General features: G+C 34.6%; 4 protein-coding genes across 7 annotated transcripts; 2 read left to right on the top strand and 2 right to left on the bottom strand.

The window, feature by feature from the left end:
* The first annotated feature begins 238 nt into the window (after positions 1 to 238).
* LOC148175083 (neprilysin-2-like) lies at positions 239 to 7,791 on the top strand. 3 transcript variants are annotated; one of them, XM_088037043.1, is made up of 11 exons: positions 239 to 340; positions 3,559 to 3,665; positions 3,717 to 3,903; positions 3,952 to 4,273; positions 5,603 to 5,779; positions 5,828 to 6,045; positions 6,093 to 6,248; positions 6,293 to 6,533; positions 6,581 to 6,749; positions 6,803 to 7,053; positions 7,102 to 7,791. In XM_088037043.1, exons 1-11 carry the CDS (start codon positions 318 to 320, stop codon positions 7,438 to 7,440), a joined length of 2,190 nt encoding a protein of 729 aa, XP_087893169.1. In that variant the 5' UTR covers positions 239 to 317; the 3' UTR covers positions 7,441 to 7,791. The 3 variants fall into 3 exon arrangements, with proteins under 3 accessions (XP_087893169.1, XP_087893170.1, XP_087893168.1); XM_088037044.1 differs by lacking the exon at positions 239 to 340 and adding an exon at positions 735 to 904; XM_088037042.1 differs by lacking the exon at positions 239 to 340 and adding an exon at positions 1,047 to 1,366.
* A 1,350-nt stretch (positions 7,792 to 9,141) lies between these two features.
* LOC148175084 (neprilysin-2-like) lies at positions 9,142 to 12,068 on the top strand. Its single transcript, XM_088036085.1, has 11 exons — positions 9,142 to 9,270; positions 9,319 to 9,437; positions 9,511 to 9,700; positions 9,750 to 10,068; positions 10,114 to 10,287; positions 10,335 to 10,552; positions 10,597 to 10,752; positions 10,802 to 11,042; positions 11,094 to 11,262; positions 11,312 to 11,562; positions 11,614 to 12,068. Exons 1-11 carry the CDS (start codon positions 9,245 to 9,247, stop codon positions 11,950 to 11,952), a joined length of 2,202 nt encoding a protein of 733 aa, XP_087892211.1. The 5' UTR covers positions 9,142 to 9,244; the 3' UTR covers positions 11,953 to 12,068.
* An 83-nt stretch (positions 12,069 to 12,151) lies between these two features.
* LOC148175085 (neprilysin-2-like) lies at positions 12,152 to 16,001 on the bottom strand. Of its 2 annotated transcripts, none has more exons than XM_088036083.1 (11): positions 15,803 to 16,001; positions 14,782 to 14,900; positions 14,375 to 14,677; positions 14,104 to 14,312; positions 13,883 to 14,059; positions 13,618 to 13,835; positions 13,415 to 13,573; positions 13,129 to 13,369; positions 12,916 to 13,084; positions 12,615 to 12,865; positions 12,152 to 12,570 (listed from the first exon to the last, which is right to left on the bottom strand). In XM_088036083.1, exons 1-11 carry the CDS (start codon positions 15,820 to 15,822, stop codon positions 12,232 to 12,234), a joined length of 2,205 nt encoding a protein of 734 aa, XP_087892209.1. In that variant the 5' UTR covers positions 15,823 to 16,001; the 3' UTR covers positions 12,152 to 12,231. The 2 variants fall into 2 exon arrangements, with proteins under 2 accessions (XP_087892209.1, XP_087892210.1); XM_088036084.1 differs by lacking the exon at positions 15,803 to 16,001 and adding an exon at positions 15,005 to 15,414.
* Positions 16,002 to 17,306: 1,305 nt separating this feature from the next.
* On the bottom strand, positions 17,307 to 20,506 carry LOC148175086 (neprilysin-2-like). The gene is made up of 9 exons (XM_088035808.1): positions 20,420 to 20,506; positions 20,254 to 20,372; positions 20,024 to 20,210; positions 19,657 to 19,975; positions 19,222 to 19,610; positions 19,019 to 19,174; positions 18,472 to 18,712; positions 18,251 to 18,422; positions 17,307 to 18,203 (listed from the first exon to the last, which is right to left on the bottom strand). Exons 1-9 carry the CDS (start codon positions 20,443 to 20,445, stop codon positions 17,614 to 17,616), a joined length of 2,199 nt encoding a protein of 732 aa, XP_087891934.1. The 5' UTR covers positions 20,446 to 20,506; the 3' UTR covers positions 17,307 to 17,613.
* Between the last annotated feature and the right edge of the window lie 282 nt (positions 20,507 to 20,788).

A 20,788-nucleotide genomic window follows, 5' to 3' on the forward strand; every position in this document is an offset into this window, starting at 1 on the left:
TTTCCACGCTAATTACACGGTTTTTATTAACCGTAAACAGATCTCAAGTAAATATTGTGATGCAAATCTGTTATAAAAATACAATTTGAACAGTTCGTTTTTATGATTAATTAAGTTACTTTCAGGTGAGATAAATTAGTAAAATTTGCAAAGTATTATTTATGTTTTCGTTGCGTGACCACGATTCCACGTGCTAAGGAAATAATTATAGATAAATGTTTACAATACGTCACTAGCACCAATATTGACCACTTAGTTCGACATTGTCTTTTGAACAAAACCTTGTCTAGTACAGTTGCTAAAATCCGTTGAATCCGATGGAACAGTTATTGACTGAAACGTAAGTAAAATCAATGGTTTGAATGTGATCATCGCGTTCTAAATTTACCGATTTAAAAAATGATCGCCCGAGCACGCGTTTACATTTTATTTCTCGTTTTTACGAGCCAGAAAATTTAATTTGAGTTTATTACCGAGGTTCGTAACTAGTGACATCCCACATCAAATTAGCTGCTTTAAATAAGTTCCAGTTAATTTCCTGATAGTATCGTCACTATGCGATGTTGTAACAATGATTAAAACAAATAAGAGGAGTAACACGGTTTCGGTTGTCCTTGAAATTCCGCCACAATGAAGGAATGCTTTAGTTCCGTTTTATTCAATATTAGCGAAAAGTCATCATGTAGGAGGAACGCAATTTTGTAATTGCTTCGCTCTGCGCTGGAATTATATTTTGTTTAGTATCGCTCACTTCAGAGAAAGGGAAAGAAACCAGACGCGTCTGCAACATTTCGATGATCATCCACACTTAGAATCGATTGGATCTTTTGTCGGTTTCACCCGAGCGTGGAATTTTGAGTTTTAACGAGTCAACAAAGCACTAAATTAACAATAAAACCGCTAGGTGAGTTAATTAAACATAATAAAACCACGCCATTGAAACAACAAAAGATTATCCTTGATATCGTACACTAAAAGTGCACTATATGCCATCGGCGGGGAACATTACCTTCACAATTTTCTACTATTTATACAGTTCACGTACCACGTTCAAACCTACATACACAGTATGCAAATTGTATTCCAAGTTCCATCATTATTTAGTACCAGTATCAATTAAAAACACGCGCAAATAATCGGCGGGTGTAGAAAATTTTATTCTTGTCCTGCTGCGTGTTCAAATGTTCCATCTGCTCCACAGTTTGATCTTTCATGAGAGTGGGGTAAAAAGTTAAATTCGTTTTACTGGTTGTCTGGACAAGTCGAAAGTGTGCCAACGGGTTAAGTTGACAAATGTGGTAATTTAGTAGTGTTGTGGCGAATTATTTTACAAGAAAATGATAAATGAACAGAGTTCCAAAGCGAAGTAAGTGTACAGTGGACGCAATTACCGGCAGAATTTTTTCCCGATTTTCTTAGGACAACAATTCAAAAAGAGGAGTTGAATTAATAATAGCCAAAGTGTGTGCTTAAATATTTTAACTCAAATGTTTATTTTATTTGAAATTTCAATGGAATCGCGGCACTTATTTACTCTCCATGTGCTTTAGATTATTTCTAAATTTAACGAATTCTCTTGATAGCGACTAGTTTTAATGTATATTTTTAAAAATTGCATCATTTATGGATGGATTAACCTCCAAAAGTATGTAGAATTATATTAAAAACTGAGAAACTCAATACCACTGAAGTCAAGGCTTACAAAAAAACGAGAGTCTAAGATTACTGTTACTCTCAACGACATTGAAAGATATTTCAATCAACGTACAATTAAATCTCCTGTAACTACTTCTACAAAAATGCATCAGATATAAGTAAAATGGCATTGAATGCAATTAAGTACACTTCCAGAAGCACAAAGAGATATTTGTACGCGCATCTTTTTGCAGATTGCAATCTCAGAAGAAATGGAAACATGCTTTTTATATTAAGTTATTAAAAGTGTTTTGTATATGTTGTATAGATATTGCTAACTAGTTTTTTTTGTTTTTTTTTTTATTTATTGTTGTCTATTTCAGTCACATCTTGTTTTAGATTGTCAATCAACTCTCAAGGCAAAATTTTTGTATGTTTTTATAGTCGATGTATCAAAGCACTTAACTAAATATTTCTTGGCAAAGTCTCACAAAAATAAATGAATTGAAATATATATAAGTGTCAAAACGAATATCATCATGAAATCATTATAAATAGAACATAAATATAAGCCGGAAATAAAATTTGGTAGTATAATTTATAAAAAGTAAACTATACGACAAGTTCTAAAAAGGCTACCAAGATAAGCTGAATTTCAAACATTATGTAAGATTTTCAGAAGTCTTTTTGAGAATTACAAAATTCGTCAGATTGTTTATTGTCTAAAAATTTCTTCCAATTTTTATTTTTTGATCTTCGAATTATACAAATTTTGGAATAATAAATTTTTGCTGAAGTAGATACTCAGTCTAAATTTAAATTTAGGATTCTTAATTTTTTCTCTTTTAAAATTTTGCATCAGATTTAGGAATTTGAATGGAGAATTTCGAAAATTTTTGCTTATCTTAAAAATGAAAATTTCGAAAATTTGTCTTTTAGTCGACAATTTTGAAATTTCGTTAAAAGCAGTATTACTGATTTCCCGCAATTTTGATTAATTTCATAATTTCTCCAAATTTTGAAACTGCAAAGCTCAATCAACTAAAAATAACGCCGCCCCAACATTTCGTTCATATTAACGAAAACAAGGACCAGACGTATAAAAAATGTTTACACAGAACTAAATTACTCACTTGCCAGGCTAGAGCGCGTATAAACAAATCTCTTTTAACTTCTCTTTTACAACTTGAAAAGGCTTTTCATATAAATCATATCTGATTTCTGTATAAATAAGCACAAACTGTAAAAGCTTAACCGTTTTATGCTAAAACTCCTAAATTAAAAAAAAAATACGATTCTCCTTGACCCAATTTTGTCTCCTAATCTTTGCGCACAACCTCCACCCTGTTGAAGTTGCCCGTCATAAAAGTATTCTTAGACTTTGTCAGCAGTTTGGTGATACAAGAACTGCGTCACGGAATTGATCCGCCATATAATTACATAGAGTTAATTGCATGGTAAAATCATTCAAGGTGCAGATGGTGATCACCGCATGCATAAAACATAAAGTAAAAGTTGATTTGTACTTAAATTAATTTAGTGTAAGCCCATAAATGTATGATCATAAATTGTGTTTAGACGTAGAACATTGTGCAAATAAGGCAAATTTATAGCAGTTTTGATATTATTAAGTACCGGGATGGATTGTTCAATATTCCGTTTTAGAAGCTCAGTCAGATCGCACTGATGGTTCTCGTTAAAAATGACACACTAACAAGCATAAATCATGCTTCAGATTTTATTTTTATTTTTAGATGTGTAGTCTGGATCGATGTTGTAAATCAGGCGCTTCAGTAATTGAAATAATTCATAATCATCTGTTTAAGAAATAAAATGACGTAAAGCTTTTAACATTGTTAGAGGCATCAAGAACGTTTCCTACATGTTTATTAAGCGGATTTATAATGATCGGTATAATTACAGGCATTCGTCATGGTGGAAAAGACGCACTCGAATGGAAAAATGGCTCTTATTGCTTCTCATCCTTCTCATAGTCCTGCTAATAATCATTTTAGCGGTAAAGTTATCAGGTGAGGAGAAAATCGACCTGTCGAAGCAACCTACATAAACCATATTTATAGCAGGAAAAATTGATTCGCAAGTGTGTCTCACCCCCAATTGTATACAAACCGCTGCTAAAGTGCTCGAAAAAGTAGATTTAAATATCGACCCTTGTGACGACTTTTACAACTTTGCCTGCGGGAATTTCATAAAGGATACAGTCCTTCCCCAATACAAGACCAGTATATCATCTTTTTCCATTGTGAGGTTGGTTTTTGCGCTACTTTTTTCGGAATAATTTAAAACGTGTTTCAGTGATATGGTGGATGAACAAATGCGGACATTGCTCGAGAAACCCATCGTAGACGCGGATGCTAGAGCTTTTGTTCTTGTCAAATCTATTTATCAAGCTTGCATGAACACGACGGAAATCGAAGCACACTCACTGGAAGATCTTAAAAAGACCATTAAAGGAATTGGAGGGTGGCCAGTGGTCGAAGGACCGGGGTGGGACGAAAGATTATTTGATTGGAAGGAGACGACGTATGAGTTTATGAAATTGGGATTTAACGCTGACATATTTTTCGAGTTTAGTGTCACACCTGACGCGAGAAATTCGTCTAGAAATATCCTCACGGTTAGTTGAAGAAGGCTTTTTTCTTTTTAACGCGGAAATATATATCAAATATTTACTGATAACGACAGTCAACAAAGTTTTGTTCTGAAGACCTAGACGGTCATTTCTAAAGCTAATTTCGTACCTAATCTGACGACGTTTTTAGATATCAGATTCTTCGGATTTCTTATATTCTATCAATTCCTTCGATACTTTCTTAATATGAGATTTTGAATCACTGAATTATGAATTTTTTAATAATTTATATGCTTTTGACCTATTTTAATCACCTCAAATGTCTTAGATTCCTGAGATCCGTCGAATGCTTGCGATTTTTAATGTCTTCGCGATTCTTTTCTACATCACAGAATATTTCGTATTTTTTCAAATCTAAAGAAATCTAAAAAATTTTAGAGATCTCACAAAATCCAAAGCTTTCAAGCATCTAATATTAAAAAAAAGCCTAAAAACTCTAGAAATGTACACATAATCAAATGTCAATAAAGTTGCTATTAAAAATAATAAAAAAAAATGTAAAAAAAACAGCAAATCTTAGATAATAATCTAAAAAAATTAAAGACACAAAACTAAGGAATCCTTAAATAAAATTGAAAAAAAAATAAAAAAATTTGGAAAATATTGAAGAAAAAAGAGATTTCTTGAGAAAAGAGGTCTTCAAGAACGCCAACAAATCTAAATTAACAGAAAATTTCTCAGATTTTTTTTGGCCTAAATTTTCAACAAAGAAAATTTATTGTATCAATTCTTGGTGTTGACATAAATTATCAAAATTACAATTTATTCCCAAACACCAAATTTTGGCAAAAAAAATGCATAAAAATTTTCATTTTTAAGATAAAGCAAAAATTTTCGAAATCCTCCACTTAAATTCCTAAATCTGATCCTAAATTTTAAAATAGAAAAAAATTAAGAAACCTGAATTTAAATTTAAACTGAATACCTACTTCAGCAAAAATTTATTATTCCAAAATTTAGACAATTTGAAGATCATAAAATAAAAATTGGGAAAAAATGCATTTTTTTGACAAAATTTGATGTTTGCCAATTTTAATTCTATTATTTGAATTCTTTTAATTTTTAAACTCCCCAAATCTCTTCAATTTTCTCAAATATTTCAAAATCTGTCAATTTTTCTAATTGCTCTATTATTAAATTAATCATTTAGATCTACGGTTTAGATTTGATAAACTTTTTGTATTTGTCAGTTTTTTACATTACTTTTAATACTTTGTTTTTTGTATTTTCTTCTTCGATTCTTAGACCTTATAAAAACTTTGTAAATCTACAATGCTGAACTTCTACGAAATTAAAATTAAAATTTTTCATCAGATAGACCAGCCCTACATCGTCTCATTCGACAAGCTAATGCGGCGAGGTTACAACGAGAGCGTTGTTCAAGCTTATCACAATTACATGGTGAAAATTGCTATTGCATTCGGCGCAGATAACGAGCGAGCCCATAAACAAATGAGAGACGTTATCGAACTGGATATTGCTTTAACCAGAGTAAGTCATCGATTTGAAGCCAAAACAACATCAAAACAATTTATTAAGATTACAGTGCCTGCGGAGCAACGAAGAAACTCGTCGTTAGAAGACAATCCGTTCACCATCAAAGAGCTGGAGAAACAATTTTCGTACGTTCCGTGGCTCCAATTTATTAACACTTTAATGGATCCCGTTAGAACTGTGACTTTTAATGACTCCGTTATTGTGACTCTTCCGAGGTATTTTAAGGCGCTGGAGAAAATCATAAGAAGCACGCCGAAACGGTGATAAAAATTCGGCCGCCGCTCAATCAACTGATCACAAGTTTCAGGACTCTGGCTAATTACATGATCTGGAAAGCGGTCAAAGGGTTGATTCATTACCTCAACAGCGACGTTCGGTCGTTGCAACTGGAGTTTTCGAAAATCGTGTCTGGAAAGTCCGACAATGAAGCCCGCTGGAGGGAGTGCGTTCAAAAAGCTGAAGAGTTAGTAACACTTTTTTCTTCGAAATGCTCATTTTTATTTCCAGACTTTACATAGCCAGTGGAGCTCTCTACGTCAAACACTTCTTCAAAAAAGAAGCGAAAGAAACCTCCGTCGAAATGGTCAACCATATCAAAGAACAAGTCATCGAAATGTTGAAAACTATCGACTGGATGGACGACATCACCAGAAAACATGCCTTAGATAAGGCTAAAGCTATGAACGCATACATCGCGTATCCCGACGAGTTCCTCGATGACCAGAAGATTGAAGATTATTACAAAAATGTCAGTTGCTCGAAGTGGGTGTTGGGTCTAATCAGTTTAGTTTTTAGCTCACAGTGAACCCTTTGAAATATTTAGAGTCGATGTCGAAGGTCAATATTTTCAAACAGCGCGTTGTGATTGCAAAATTAGACCAGCCTGTGATGAAGCCAGATTGGGAGAATCATGCTATGGCTATCGTTACAAACGCTTTTTACGACCAGACTGAAAATAGCATTGGTAATGTCAAATATTAGTTACGGTTTAAAAAATTTTACTGTTGAGATGAGTAGATTTTCCGGCGAGTATTCTCCAGGACGTTTTCTTCGACGACCGCCGCCCCAAATACATGAATTACGGCGCAATCGGTTCCATAATCGGTCACGAAATAACGCACGGCTTCGACGACGAAGGCCGCCAATTCGACAAAGACGGAAATTTGGTGGATTGGTGGAAATCGGTAACAGAATCAGCTTTCGACGCTAAAGCACAATGCATCATTGACCAATATAGCAACATCACAGTCCCTGGGATAAACTTAAACGTTAGTGAACTGCCAAGGGTTGAAGCTTGTTTAATTATCTCTTTGCAGTTGAACGGCATAAACACTCAAGGCGAGAATATAGCTGATAATGGAGGCATTAAACAAGCATATTTAGCCTACAAGAAATGGGTTAATAAACATCAACCGGAGCAAACACTACCAGGGTTACCATACACTCCAGAGCAAATGTTCTGGATTTCTGCAGGGAATACTTGGTGTAGTGTGGAGAGGAAAGAAGAACTTAAAATTAGTGTTATGGACAGGGTTCATGCGCCAAATTACTATCGGGTTAATGTGCCGCTGATGAATTCCGAGTATTTTGCACGGGATTTTAATTGTCCTGCGGGATCGCCGATGAATCCGGTACATAAATGCCCGATTTGGTAGGGGATTTCTCAACGTTTTTTGGGTTTTTGTGCTGGGACGTGTGCATCTCTACTCTCTAGTCAATTTTAATAATAGAGATTTCTACTTAAAAGCTACAACAAACAAAAGTCCTTCCCGACTGTTAACATTCTTAAAGCGTCTTCTTTAATGTTTATAAGCCGTTTACATTCCTTGAAGCTTAAGCATCTGTTTTATTAATAAATACCCCGGAAAATTTATCATTTCATTTTCAAAATTGTTGTCGTTTTCTCTCAAATATAGAATCGTAGCATCAACAGAAATGTTAAAATGTAATGTGTAGATATTAAATGTTCGCATTTTATATTGTAATAATAAAATATAAAGAAACAATTTTTATTGTATTGCAACTCTTCATTTCAGAAATACTAATAAAAAAAACAGTTGAAAAGAATTCCCATAAGACAAAAAAAACAAATAAAAATACATTTGAATGCATAAAAAAAAATTCTGTTTGTATAAAGCTTTTAATTCTGGTAATTTTAATAATGCAGACCTATAAAATTTTAAAAAGATATGAAATCAAAAAATTATTGAAATAAAACATAAGAAAAACATTATTAGAACGAACGAAAAATTTTGATTTCTCTTATAGATTTAATGCAATTGCCACAAATTTTTTTTTTAATAAAACGAAATTTTAATAATTACTATTTCAATACAATAAAATTAAGCGAGATTACTAATTGTGACTTATTGATTAACTACATCCAATTACAACATTTCAAACCAGAAATAACCAATTTTACAAATTTTAACTTCTAGGACAAATCAAAACTATCCATATTTTATAAAAAAAAAGTGTAATTTTAGTAAATCTTTTGCTATAGTGCAATTAAATTTGACCAGATAACTATTGCAAACTTCGTTATTAACTGTGCTGAATTACAAAATTTCGGAGCAAAATGTCCAATTTTATAAGTTTTTATTTTTAGAACAAATCGAAATGTTTATTTTTTTAAGAAAAACATGTAATTTTGCTAATTTTAATTCGATTACAATTCAATTTAGCAAAATTACTAATTTGCACTTTCTCGACGACCTCCTAATTAACTAAGCCAAATTTCAAAATTTCTGAGCAGAAATAACGATTTTGATGATTTTTTTATTATTCGAACAAACCAAAAATGTTCCATATTTATAAACAAGTGTAATTTTGGTAATTTAAGTGCTGCAATTAAATGTGGCGGGAATACTAATTAAGACTTTCTCATTAACAATACTGAAATTTTATAAATATTTTATTTCTAGAACAAACAAAAACTTTACATTGAAAAATAGAGCTTATGTATATTGCTTATTTATTTTATTAATAGATAGATACATACTAATTTGAAATTAAATTAAACCATTCCTTAGAGTCATTTAGAATGCCTGTAAGTTAAAATACATGATTCATGACATTCTGACGTATTAATTCTTTCTTAATTAAAACTTCAACAATTACTTCGATTACCGCAACTTGTGGTTTATTCATTCGGAATTTTAACATCTCGTTACGAGATAACGCATCGCGTTTTCAATTTCGAACTAACCAAACAGGTTTTTAAATCGAATGAAAGTTTGGATTTCAAGATCAGTCTTATAAATAAACAATTTCACACCGCGACATGTACCCAACAAAATTTAAACAAATTTGTTTGTAAACCCATCACTGCATTTCTTAGAACTACCAATGCTAAATAACACGCTTTTAAATCATTAGATCATCTCACGTGAGAGTGAAAAGTGGTATTTGTTCATAACAAGTTGTAAACAAAGAAGGATGTGCAAACCTGTTTAAACAATGTCTGAGAGTACCTTAAAAATCACGTAAGTTTTCGAAAATTCGAAATTTTCCCACTAATCTTTGACGTTTAGAAATCCATCATGGTGGCATCGGCGTCCGAAAGCCGAAAGGGCACTGATAATCACCGTAGGAATGTTGGTCGTGATTTTAATAATTTTGCTTTCAGTGCATTTATCACGATCAACTCAAGGTAAGATTTTACGAGAAACTTTACGTGATATTTAAAAGAAACGTTTTTTATGAGCATCCCTCTTAAATTTTAGACTGCAAGTATGGTTCGCATGACATATGTCTCACCCCCGACTGTATAAAAACCGCCGCTCAAGTGTTAGAAAAGGTCGATTTAAACGTCAACCCTTGCGAGGACTTCTACAACTTTGCTTGCGGGAGTTTCATAAAAAATACGGTTATTCCTGAAGACAAGACGTCGATATCATCCTTCTCCGTTGTCGAGTAAGATTTTAGTGTCACTTTAACATTTTAATACGAAGTAAAACTCCAGAGATGAAGTAGAGGAACTCATGCACAGTTTTCTTAAAAAACCCATCGAGGACACAGACATCAAACCTTTTATTCTTGCAAAGACACTCTACCAAGCGTGCATGAACACGACCGAGATTGAACAAAACTCCGTAGAGAAATTCAAGAGACTTATTAAAAGTCTAGGAGGATGGCCTGTCATTGAACCCAACTGGACCGAAAACACTTTCGATTGGATCTCCACGAGCTACGATTTCATGGAAGTTGGACTGACACCATACATGCTCCTCAACTTTGTCATGCAACCAAACGTGACAAACTCTTCAAGAAATGCTCTTTTTGTTAGTTCTCACGTTAAAACCACTTGAAACTATTCTGATTTTCAGCTGGACCAACTCGATGTTAAATTGGACAAAATCAAACGAAATGGTTTTAACGAGACCATCTTCCAAGCGTATTTCGAGTTCATGAAGAAAGTTGCGATGGTTTTTGGGGCAAGCGAAGAAGTTGCTTCGCAAGATCTAAAAGAAGTGGCAGAGTTGATCATCACACTAGCGCGAGTAAGTTAAAATCGCTCCCGGACTCTTGTTTGAGCGGATTTTTCAAGATCACATTACCAGCAGAGGAGCGAAGAAACTCGACTCTTGAGAACAACCCCATGTCCATCAAAGAACTCTCAGAGAGGTACGACTACGTTCCTTGGTTGAAATACATAAACACGATGTTACATCCTTACAAGACCATGAAGGAGGAAGACATTATTATTGTTAAAGTCCCGTCGTACTACCGGGAGTTGAAGAAAGTCCTGGAGGAAACTCCCAAGAGGTACTATCCTCTAAAGCTTTGTTCGCACTAATCGTCTCTTGTAGAACTCTAGCGAATTATATGTTCTGGGCAACTCTTGAGGAAAACATCACTTATCTGAACAAAGAGCTCAGAGACTTACAATTGGAGTTTTACAGGGTTATTGCCGGTATTGTTAACAGACCCGCACGTTGGAAAGAGTGCACAAAAGCAGGAATAAGGTGAGAAAATAAATGTCGTAACCCTTCAACTTTCAGAAGCTCGTTTTAGTTTATACGTTGCCAGTGGGGCCATTTTCGTCAGAAATTACTTCAAGAAAGAAGCAAAACCGGTAATGACCGACTTGATAATGTACATCAAAGAGCAGTTCCTCCAGACTCTGAAGAAGGTGGACTGGATGGACAGTGTCACCAAGCAGCACGCGGTGGAAAAAGCTGAAGCGATTCATCTTCACATGGCGCATCCTGAAGAACTGTTTGATGACCACAAATTAGAAGAGTACTATAAGAACGTACGAGCATAATTGATAATAGCGCCAAAACCGACAATTATTTCTTTTCAGCTCACTTTTCAAGCCTCGGACTACTTGGGCTGCATGCTCAACCTGTCCCTCTTCAAGAACAACATTGAACACCCCCAACTAGACCAGAAGCTCGACAAGAAGGACTGGCGCAACCACGCCTATGTCGCTCTAGTTCAGGCTTTTTACGATTCAAGTGAAAACAGCATCGGTAATTCTTCTTTACACGTCTCTGACCGTAACCAACTCTCTTCTTTAAGAATTCCTCGCTGCAATCTTAAGAAACGTCTTTTTCGACGCGTCCAACCCAAAGTACATAAACTTCGGCGCAATCGGTCACATCATCGGCCATGAAATCACCCACGGCTTCGACGACGAAGGACGACAATTTGATAAAGACGGCAATCTCGTTAATTGGTGGCAACCCAAAACGAAAGACGCTTTCGATGCAAAAGCGCAGTGCATCATTGATCAATACGGGAATATTACCGAGCCGGAAGTTCAGTTAAATGTAATTAACACACGTCGTTGCATGATGTAATTTAACTAACTTGAATTTTAGTTGAATGGTATCAATACGCAGGGCGAGAATATTGCAGATAATGGTGGCATTAAATTAGCGTATTTAGCTTATAAAAAGTGGACGAAAAAGAATGGACCGGAAATTGTTCTTCCGGGATTGAAGTTTACACCGGAACAGATGTTTTGGATTGCTGTGGCTAATATTTGGTGTAAAGTGGAAAGAGAGGAAGAGCTCAAGCTTGATATTGTTTACAACACACATGCGCCGAATCGGTATCGTGTTAATGTGCCTTTGATGAATTCTGAATATTTTAGCAAGGACTTTCACTGCGAAGAGGGCTCGAAGATGAACCCAAGCCACAAGTGCCAAGTCTGGTAGAAATACGAATGTCCAAAATATAAGTCTCTATTATGATAAATAAAGCCGTTTTTACTTTTAAAACTTTCCCTTCAATGTTTGTAGAAAAAAAAATAGAATTTATTATGTCTCTGGAATTCCCTTTTATTTATTTATTTTATTTTTAAATTTGATTAACTTTAGAATGAAACAAAAACAGGAGAAAATACAAACAAAACTGTTGACTAAATCTCAATTTTATTATCCATAAGAGTAATTTAAAAATTTCCAAACATTTATAAAATAAATATGTCAAAATCTTTACCACACCGAACACTTATGCGCAGGATTCATGTTGCTCCCAACCGGACAGTTAAAATCTTTAGCAAAAAACTCCGAATTACTAAACGGCCCCAACACTCTAAATTCAGCAGGAGAATGTGCGTCCACCGTAACTTGCAAAGCTATAGCTTCTGGTCTATGTTTAGAACACCATATTTGGGCAGCCGACACCCAAAACAACTGTCGAGGATTGTACTTCAAACCAGGCAGCTTTGGTTCAGCTAGATTACCTCGCTGCCACTTCTTATACGCTAGATAGGCTTGTTTAACCCCTCCATTATCAGCAATGTTCTCTCCTTGAGTCCTCAAACCATTTAACTAAAATTTTTGTGAGTTTTGATTAGCTCGATTTGACCACACACCTTTAGTTTAACTTCCGGAACTGAGTAGTTATTGTATTGCTGTATTATACACTGCGCTTTCTCTAGAAACTTCTTTTTCGTTTTTTCCTTCCACCAGTTTACCAAGTTACCGTTTTTATCGAACTGACGGCCGGTATCGTCGAAACCGTGCGTTATTTCGTGGCCTATTACCGAACCAACCGCACCGAAGTTCATGTATCTTGGACGATCTTTGTGGAAAAACACTCCTTGGAGGATGCCGGCAGGGAATGCTAGAAAACAGAACTACATTTTTGTTGTTTCTCAAACCAAAATCTTATACTAATGCTGTTCTCCAGAGGGTGGTAAAACGCGTTGACTTGAGCAGGAAAACCGTGTTCTTTCCAATCTGTCTTGTTAACAGGTTCTCGCAATCTCCCCAAAGTGTAATCCAAGGCAAACTTGCTGATATTTAAAGCAGAGTAAAGAAACTGGTTCTCATCAACTTCTAACTAGAATCAGATTGGTGTTAAGTCGACGAAGAAAGACACGTCACCTTGTCGTAAAGCTGTCCAATCTTCTTATCGTCAAGGAGCTCGTCTGGATACGCGATGTGGTCAACTATCGTGTTGGCTTTCTCCAACGCACTCTTGCGTGTTTCTTCGTCCATCCAGTCAATCGACTGAAGAATGTCTTTGAATTGGGCTTTGATGTATTGTACCATTTCTAACGCATTTTGTTTGGCTTCTGCATGGAAGTACTTCCGTACGTATATAGCTCCTATGACTATCGGTACTCTAAAAAGAACTTGACTGTAGAGTTCTAAAAGTAACAATACTTACAAACTTGTGGTTTCGTCAATACACTCCTTCCACCGTGGAGGACTCTCCTGAATTCCATTAATCGCGTGCTTAAAAATCAACTCTCGGTCTTTCACTTCTTGGTTCAGATAAGAAATGATGTCTTTAACAACGCGCCACATGACGTAATTCGCTTGAATCCTACAAAAATATTGAGTGATGAAACAACTTTATTGTTTTTTTACCTCTTAGGTGTTGTATCAATGAGTTGTTCAAAAGCCTGTAAATAGTACGGGACCCCCACAAGTACCGGCTGACTCTCATTAACTTGCGCATTTTTGGGCATTATAAGATTGATGAGTTTTAACCATGGAATTTTGCTGTATTTTGCTTGCAACTGGTCTATCGTTAACAAATTGTACAAATTACTTATGTTACGTCGATCCTCTTGAGACAGAGAGAACTGAAATAGAAGTGAAGTTAGTAGTTAATTGGCAAGATTGTATTTACATTCGCTAATTTTATTTCAAACTCCAGAGCCTGTCTAAGATCGTTTTCCGCTTTAAATCTCGACGCGCCAAACATTTCCGCTATATCGACCATGTATTCGTAATAAGCATTAACTATTGTATTTTTGGTTCCTTTAACTAGGTACTCTCTACTGACACCAAGAGACGGCTGATCAATCTACAAGAGAAATTAGCGCTTTCCACGAGTAGTTAAAGTCGTACCTGTATGAGCCTCGTCGTGGAGTGCTTAAAGTCTAAACCAACCGAAATATCAATGAGGCTATTAACAGATAAACCTGTATTTCTCAACGCCCTCACATTATTAACCCAGTCGAATGAATAATCGTCGTAAAAGTCCTCCAAAACCGGCCAACCCCCCATATCTTTAAGAAGTGTCTTCGCAATGTCCAGGCCGTTTCTCTCCGCCAAAGCTACGGTTCAAAGTAATAAAACTGAGACGTTTTATCAGAGATGGTAACACTTCAGTACCTACTTTTATTTTTACAAGCTTTGTAGTACTTTTTCACTGTGGTAAAAGGCTTAGGCTCATTATCGGAACATTTTTCCTCCAGGGAGATTTTAATCTGCTCTTGCAAAATATCGTTGATTACCGTAAAGGTGTTAGCAAAAGTTTTATCGTTCGATATCAAAGAGTGTTTGATGTAATTCCCACAGGCAAATCTGTAAAAGTCTTGACAGGGATCCACAGTTTCGTCCATGTTGCGAAAGACTTCTCCGGCGCTTTCTACGCATTCTCGAGTCAGGCAGATATCGTCCGAGCCCAAAAAGGTCGAGTCTACAAGGTTTTTCATGAACAATACATTTAGAAAAAACAAGACACAATTCATCTAATGGAAAATTAAATTAATGGTTCTGTCAAGATGATTGACAGGTACTTACGTATGTTCTTACAAAAAATGAGGGAGAAGAGAAGAAACGCGGCTAAAAGAAGAGATCCAAAAGCTATAATCAGTAGCTGTCTTTCTAGACGAGTTTTTCGCCGCCACCAAGAATCTTGTCTGAAAAGAAATTTTTTGTTGGAAAAAAAAACGCTTTTTTGCCTCTTTTACAAAACAGATGGAATTTGAAAGTGTCACTTTCCCCCAAGAACTGGAACACTTACCTGAGCGGCATGATCGCCAAAGAAGCACACAGAACAAAGATGCTGAGGGTACTAAACACCGCAATTATCTTTTCATTCTTCTCTCGGGAGCGCTTACACCTTTCAAGGAAACGATGGTACTAACATCGGAACTGATGAATTGAAATCGACAATTTTTTATGATAATGATTTGACCTGTTTGGAATCTATTTATAGTTGTTGCAAAACGACAGGTAATTTATAGTGTAAAAAATAATTAATGGTCGTGTGTGCTTTTGATAATTAGTTTTGTTAATAAATTTGTGTTACCGTTGTATCAGAAGAGGACCCACATTATGATAACTCAATGGATGCGGAAACAATGCCAAAAATTTAATATAGTGAATACTTTAGTGGTGACAATGAAAATCTGATACCATTCAGATTCAAATTTGAAATGAAGGTGACCGCAAAAATTTTGTTCTAACAATAGCGAATTTACCGGAAGAAAAGTCCCTGACCAAATGCGATTACATAAATAATCATAACAAAGGTTATAGCTATTAATTTGACAAACGTGCGCTCGCGTTACGGGCTAAAATACTGAAATATGGCTACATTCAGCCAGCCACCAAATAAAAAGATATTAGAAATGATAATAAAACAAATACCGAATGATTGATTGGATAGATAATTTTAAATAAATATAACTAAATCGTGTTTACAAATATTTCGTTTACAAATATTTCGTTTCAGACAAGATGAATTGATGTAGAAAATCGCAAAAGGAGTAAAAAAAATACATATTTAATTAATTATTTGTAGCAGACTGGTACGCACCTGCATTCTGTTGAAATCATCACTTGCAATATTTAAATTATCTCACCACCTACTGTTCTGTCTGCAATATCTCTAAGGATTTCAATTATCATGACGATTCATAATAAGATAATCTACATAATCTCAGTAATCTTGACAAATAAAAATAAATTTTAATTGAAAATATAATTGTGACAAGTCATTGTCTTTATTTTTAGTACGAAAAATAGAAACCAACACAGTAATGTAGAATGAACTCTGTCCGGAAGCTTGTTAACATTGCTAAATAGATTAAACGTATTTAACTACTTACTACAATTGGTTTACTTTTTCTTATCTTGCCTTATTTCAAACATGTAATTTGTGCACTTTAAATGTTTACGAAATGTATTAACGCATGACGGTAGATACGCTATCAGTCTCTTAAAAACGCAGTAGATTTAAAAAAAATGCTCATTTGGTAAAAATTGATATTACATTAAAAATTTTGAGTTAAAAATTGATACAAGATCAACTTCTATTACACGTATCATAACTAACGTCTGGGTATAGAATATCAAAATCCGAATAAAATATAAAATTATTGAGTTTCATTCTAATTTAAAAATTTAATTGAGACAAATCTAAAAATTGAGAGACAACAAATAATACAAAGTTTTGGAAGAAAACCACTCAGTCGAAAGTATCGAAAATCAGCAAGAGAATATGGAAATTCTCAAAACTCCAAAGTATAAGTTTGCTTCTAATTCAGTTATTTCATAATGCCAGTGAAAAAGTAGCACAGTTTCGAATTCAGAGTGAAATTCTGCGGTAAATGAGCCCCAATAACTTAAGTTAATTGAATAAAAATAAACACAAAACTTTTTAACAATTATTAAATTTTTCAAACCTAAAATTACCGCGTCGGGTTTTGTTGCGTTTTGAGATACAACATTGGTTGATTACCTGTAAATACGTTTATTATGTATGTAGTCATAAGTCTTTTTTGCTTCTTAATTACCTCAATTATGGTCGTCTAATGAATTGAAGTCTTTAAAATTGATGGTAATGAGTCAGACTGAATACGAAAAACGTTCACTATTTACGCCCCGACATTCTTCCAGCACTAAACTAATCTTTAAAAGAATTGCAGCGACAAGAAAACGGAAGCCATTAATCAGAAAAATGAATCTTCTTCATGAAACTTACGCTCACACACCTAGCAATTGACCAAAAATGCATCCCACATGAAGTATTGTAATAAATAATTTATTCTAATATTTTCAACACACAATTGTGTCTAAATTTTCATTTTAATTATGACTGCAATAAACCAATTAATGCGACAAAACTAGATACAATATGCATGGTACCAACGAACCACATCCTATTTTAATTATAATTTAATTAACATTAACACAAGATTTCCATATTAAGCGCCGCTTTCACGAGTAAAATAATTTTACCCGTAATAAGAACTGCCCACAATATGAATAGTTTTAACGCATCCGCTGAAATACACCTCCTCATAAATTAAACTGCTAAATTAAAGCGAAACGTGAGAACATGTTTTAATAAAAACGTATTTACAGCCCAAACAATTGTAAACAGGAATATAACTTTTTACATGCATATTTAATAGAAATGACCATCGTAAAATCTCTAGATTATAGTAGTACCTATCTATTTATTATTAATTTAAAAATTATATAATGCACAATACCATATCATGTTTGCGCAATAAAGTTTGACATTGGTATTAAATAATTACATGAGATACAAATAATTCAGGTTTAGTATGTTATGTTAACACGACTGTTCGTTATGAATTATGAATGTTATAAATTATTGCATTACCAGATTCTGCATTTATACTTCGGGTTCATAGGTGACCCCAGCGGACAATTAAAGTCCCTCCCGAAGTGATCCGAATTCATAAAAGGCACAACAACTCGAAAATAATAAGGTGCATGAAATCCTGAAATCACAGTTTCTTTCAGCATCTCCTTCTTGTATTTCGTGCACCAGGTCGTAGCGGAACTTATCCAGAACAATTGTCTTGGTGTATACGGTAATCCTGGAAGTTGCGGCTCCGGTTTATTTCTTTCTAACCATTTCAAATACCCCTTGTACGCAATTTTAATGCCTCCATTATCAGCAATGTTTTCCGCTAAAATTTGTTTTCCTTTTAAATTCATTTCAATTTCAGGGATCGTGTAGTTGCTGTATTGTTCGACAAAACATTGGCTCTTTCTCCCAAAAGTTCGATTGGTTTCTGGTTCCCACCAGTCAATCAAATTACCGTCTTTATCATACTGTCTGCCACGATCATCGAAACCGTGAGTTATTTCATGGCCAATGGTTTCTCCTATTGATCCATAATTCACGTACTGGGGTCTTTCCGAGTCGAAGAAGTAGTCTTGAAGAATTCCAGCTGGCAATTCTTAAAAAATTAGTTAATATTCGCACAAGAAAAAAACAAACGATTACCAATCATATTGTCTCTCTGCGAGTAAAACGCATTGACGTAGTAAGTATACGTTTGGGTTTTCCAATCAGGTTTTAATGCTGGTTGTCTTAACTTCTGAACGTGTTTCATGTGGAAGAAATGGGACAAATTAAAGTCAATCTTTATTAAAAGGTCGTCGGGGTCTAGCTCTAACTGAAAGCAAAGAAAATAAAAGTGTAATTGTTAATACCATGGAAGTTACTCCTTGATAGTATTCCTCCACGTTTTTATCGTCCAACAGCTCATCAGGATAACCTATTACAGAATTCATCTTTTCGGCTTTAAGAAGAGCGTGCTTCTTTGTTTTTCGGTCCATCCAGCCGATTTTGTGCAGAGTGTCAATGAAAGCGCTTTTAATGTCTTCTGTCAATTCTCTCACTTTGCGTTTCTTAGTCTTGTCGAAAAAGTGTTTGATGTGTAAAGACGAAACGGCAATATCTAAACTAAAAATATAAAATTACAAGCAATTTTAATCTAAGTTTCTAATTTGATGCAAATTTTATAGTAGTATTTTTTATCAGACAACCGATTAAAAGAAACAACAGTTAATATATTGCCAAGTAGAAATAATTTGTTACTCTCGTCTCTTTGTATGACTCAGACACAGATATTAATAGCCCAATTTCTTATGGAAATGCATCATTTTCATACAGACTAAAAATTGCAGACACGCGACAAACATTTCTGTAGTTTGTAAATTAACTTAATTGAACTAATCCGTAAACAAATAGAATTTTTTTTCTACGTACTATTGCGCTTGTTCCACGCATATTTTCCATCTAGGAGTAATCTGATTTTGCCCGTACACCGTTTTCAAAAAATCCAACTCTTTCTTCTCAAATTCTTCTGATAAATAATCCACGCTACTTAGAACAACCATCAAAAACACATAATTTGCCAAAGTCCTTAAAAAAAAAAGTTGTTCACAAATTAACCGGAAAAACCTTCAAACCTTTTTTTCACTGTTGGCAAAAACTTTTCTAGCTTCTCGAAAAATTTCGGAATTCGGACATTTACAACATCATCAGACGTCAGCATGTGCATCGGTGATAAATAATTGTTGATCAGTTTGAGCCAGGGAAACCCCGAAAATTTCCTTTGTAACTCTCGAATTGTAAACAAATTGTACTCTAAAGTGCTGTTATTTCGATTCACGTAAGTAGTCATTAGATATGAATAATCAATCATGAAATTAATAACATCTTTTATGTCGGAAATTGCTGTTTCTCTGTCAGCACCAAAGAGCACAGCGACTTCAGTAAAGTATTGGTAACTTGCTCTAACAGCAGAGTGGTTGAACCCTTTACTATATCTACCAGTCAGGAAAGATGGTTGAGTGATCTACAATCCTAAAGTAGGCAAAATCACCAATTTCTAGAAAGCTTACTGTAAAGATGTGCTGCGAAGAGTTCTTCAAATCGATGTCAACATACATTGACATGAAAAAAAGAAACCTCCATCCGATTTTGTTCCAATGATAGACGACATTTTTCCAGTCAAACAGTTTTTCGTTCCAGTGTGGTTCCAAAACTGGCCAACCCCCCAAATTCTTTATTTCGGTTTTTATAAAATTCAGTGTTTGTTTTTCTGACTTTGTCTTATTCATGCATGACTTATACACAGTTTTCACCAACTTCAAAGAATGAGGATCATTTTCCCGCATTGGTTCTTCAAATATGTTCATTAATTGAAGAGATATTTTATCACTGAAAAAAAGCGAGTTATTGGAGACACAAAACAACTTGTAAGCCAACATGTATTCTGACGTAGACGAAATCATGACTTCGTCATCAGGGATGACGGCATTTTTGATAAAATTCCCACAGGCAAATTTATAAAAATCGTCGCATGGATCCACAGTCTTGTCGATTTTCTCTAAGATGTTAGCAGCAAAACGAATACACTTCTCTGTCATGCACACATCTTTGCGAACTCCCTCTTCTGCGAAATTCAATTAATTGCGTTCAGAAAGAGAGTTACTTACTTGGACGGAATGTCATCAAAAGATTCGATGCTAAAAAAATTATTACAATGACACAAAAACCACTCAGCACAATCAGACATTTTTCGGTTTTGGTGCGTCGCTCCCACCACGAATGTTTTCTAAAAAAAATCGTACTAAACGATAGAATGATGTCAATAATTCTTACTTTTGTCTAGAAAGTCCCTCGTCCATTCTTATGTGAAACACTAAGACTTTACTTAAACCTACAATAATTTAACTTACTTTAAGGCTTGTTTTCCTTCCCCCACTTGAAGAGTTTTGAATGATTTTGTCTTGGAAGAAGAGGGACTAGACGCTTAAATTGGGTAAGTTGTTTCTCTTTGTGCTAACAGTTCCGAAAATCGTATTTTGCTTTATATTTGACCAATTTATTTAGATTAATTTCAATTTTTGTGGCCAAGGTTAAAATAAAACGAAGAGGCCAACAGCGTTGTTATTGGGAAATTTTCAGTTTCCGTCCAAAACACCAATTTTTCCATTAACTCCAACTATACCTACGCCATATTTATTTTTG

The sequence above is a fragment of the Gnatocerus cornutus genome, chromosome 5 (assembly GCF_029298725.1).
Source record: "Gnatocerus cornutus isolate USDA-ARS CGAHR chromosome 5, icGnaCorn1.1, whole genome shotgun sequence".
Lineage (NCBI taxonomy): Eukaryota > Metazoa > Arthropoda > Insecta > Coleoptera > Tenebrionidae > Gnatocerus > Gnatocerus cornutus.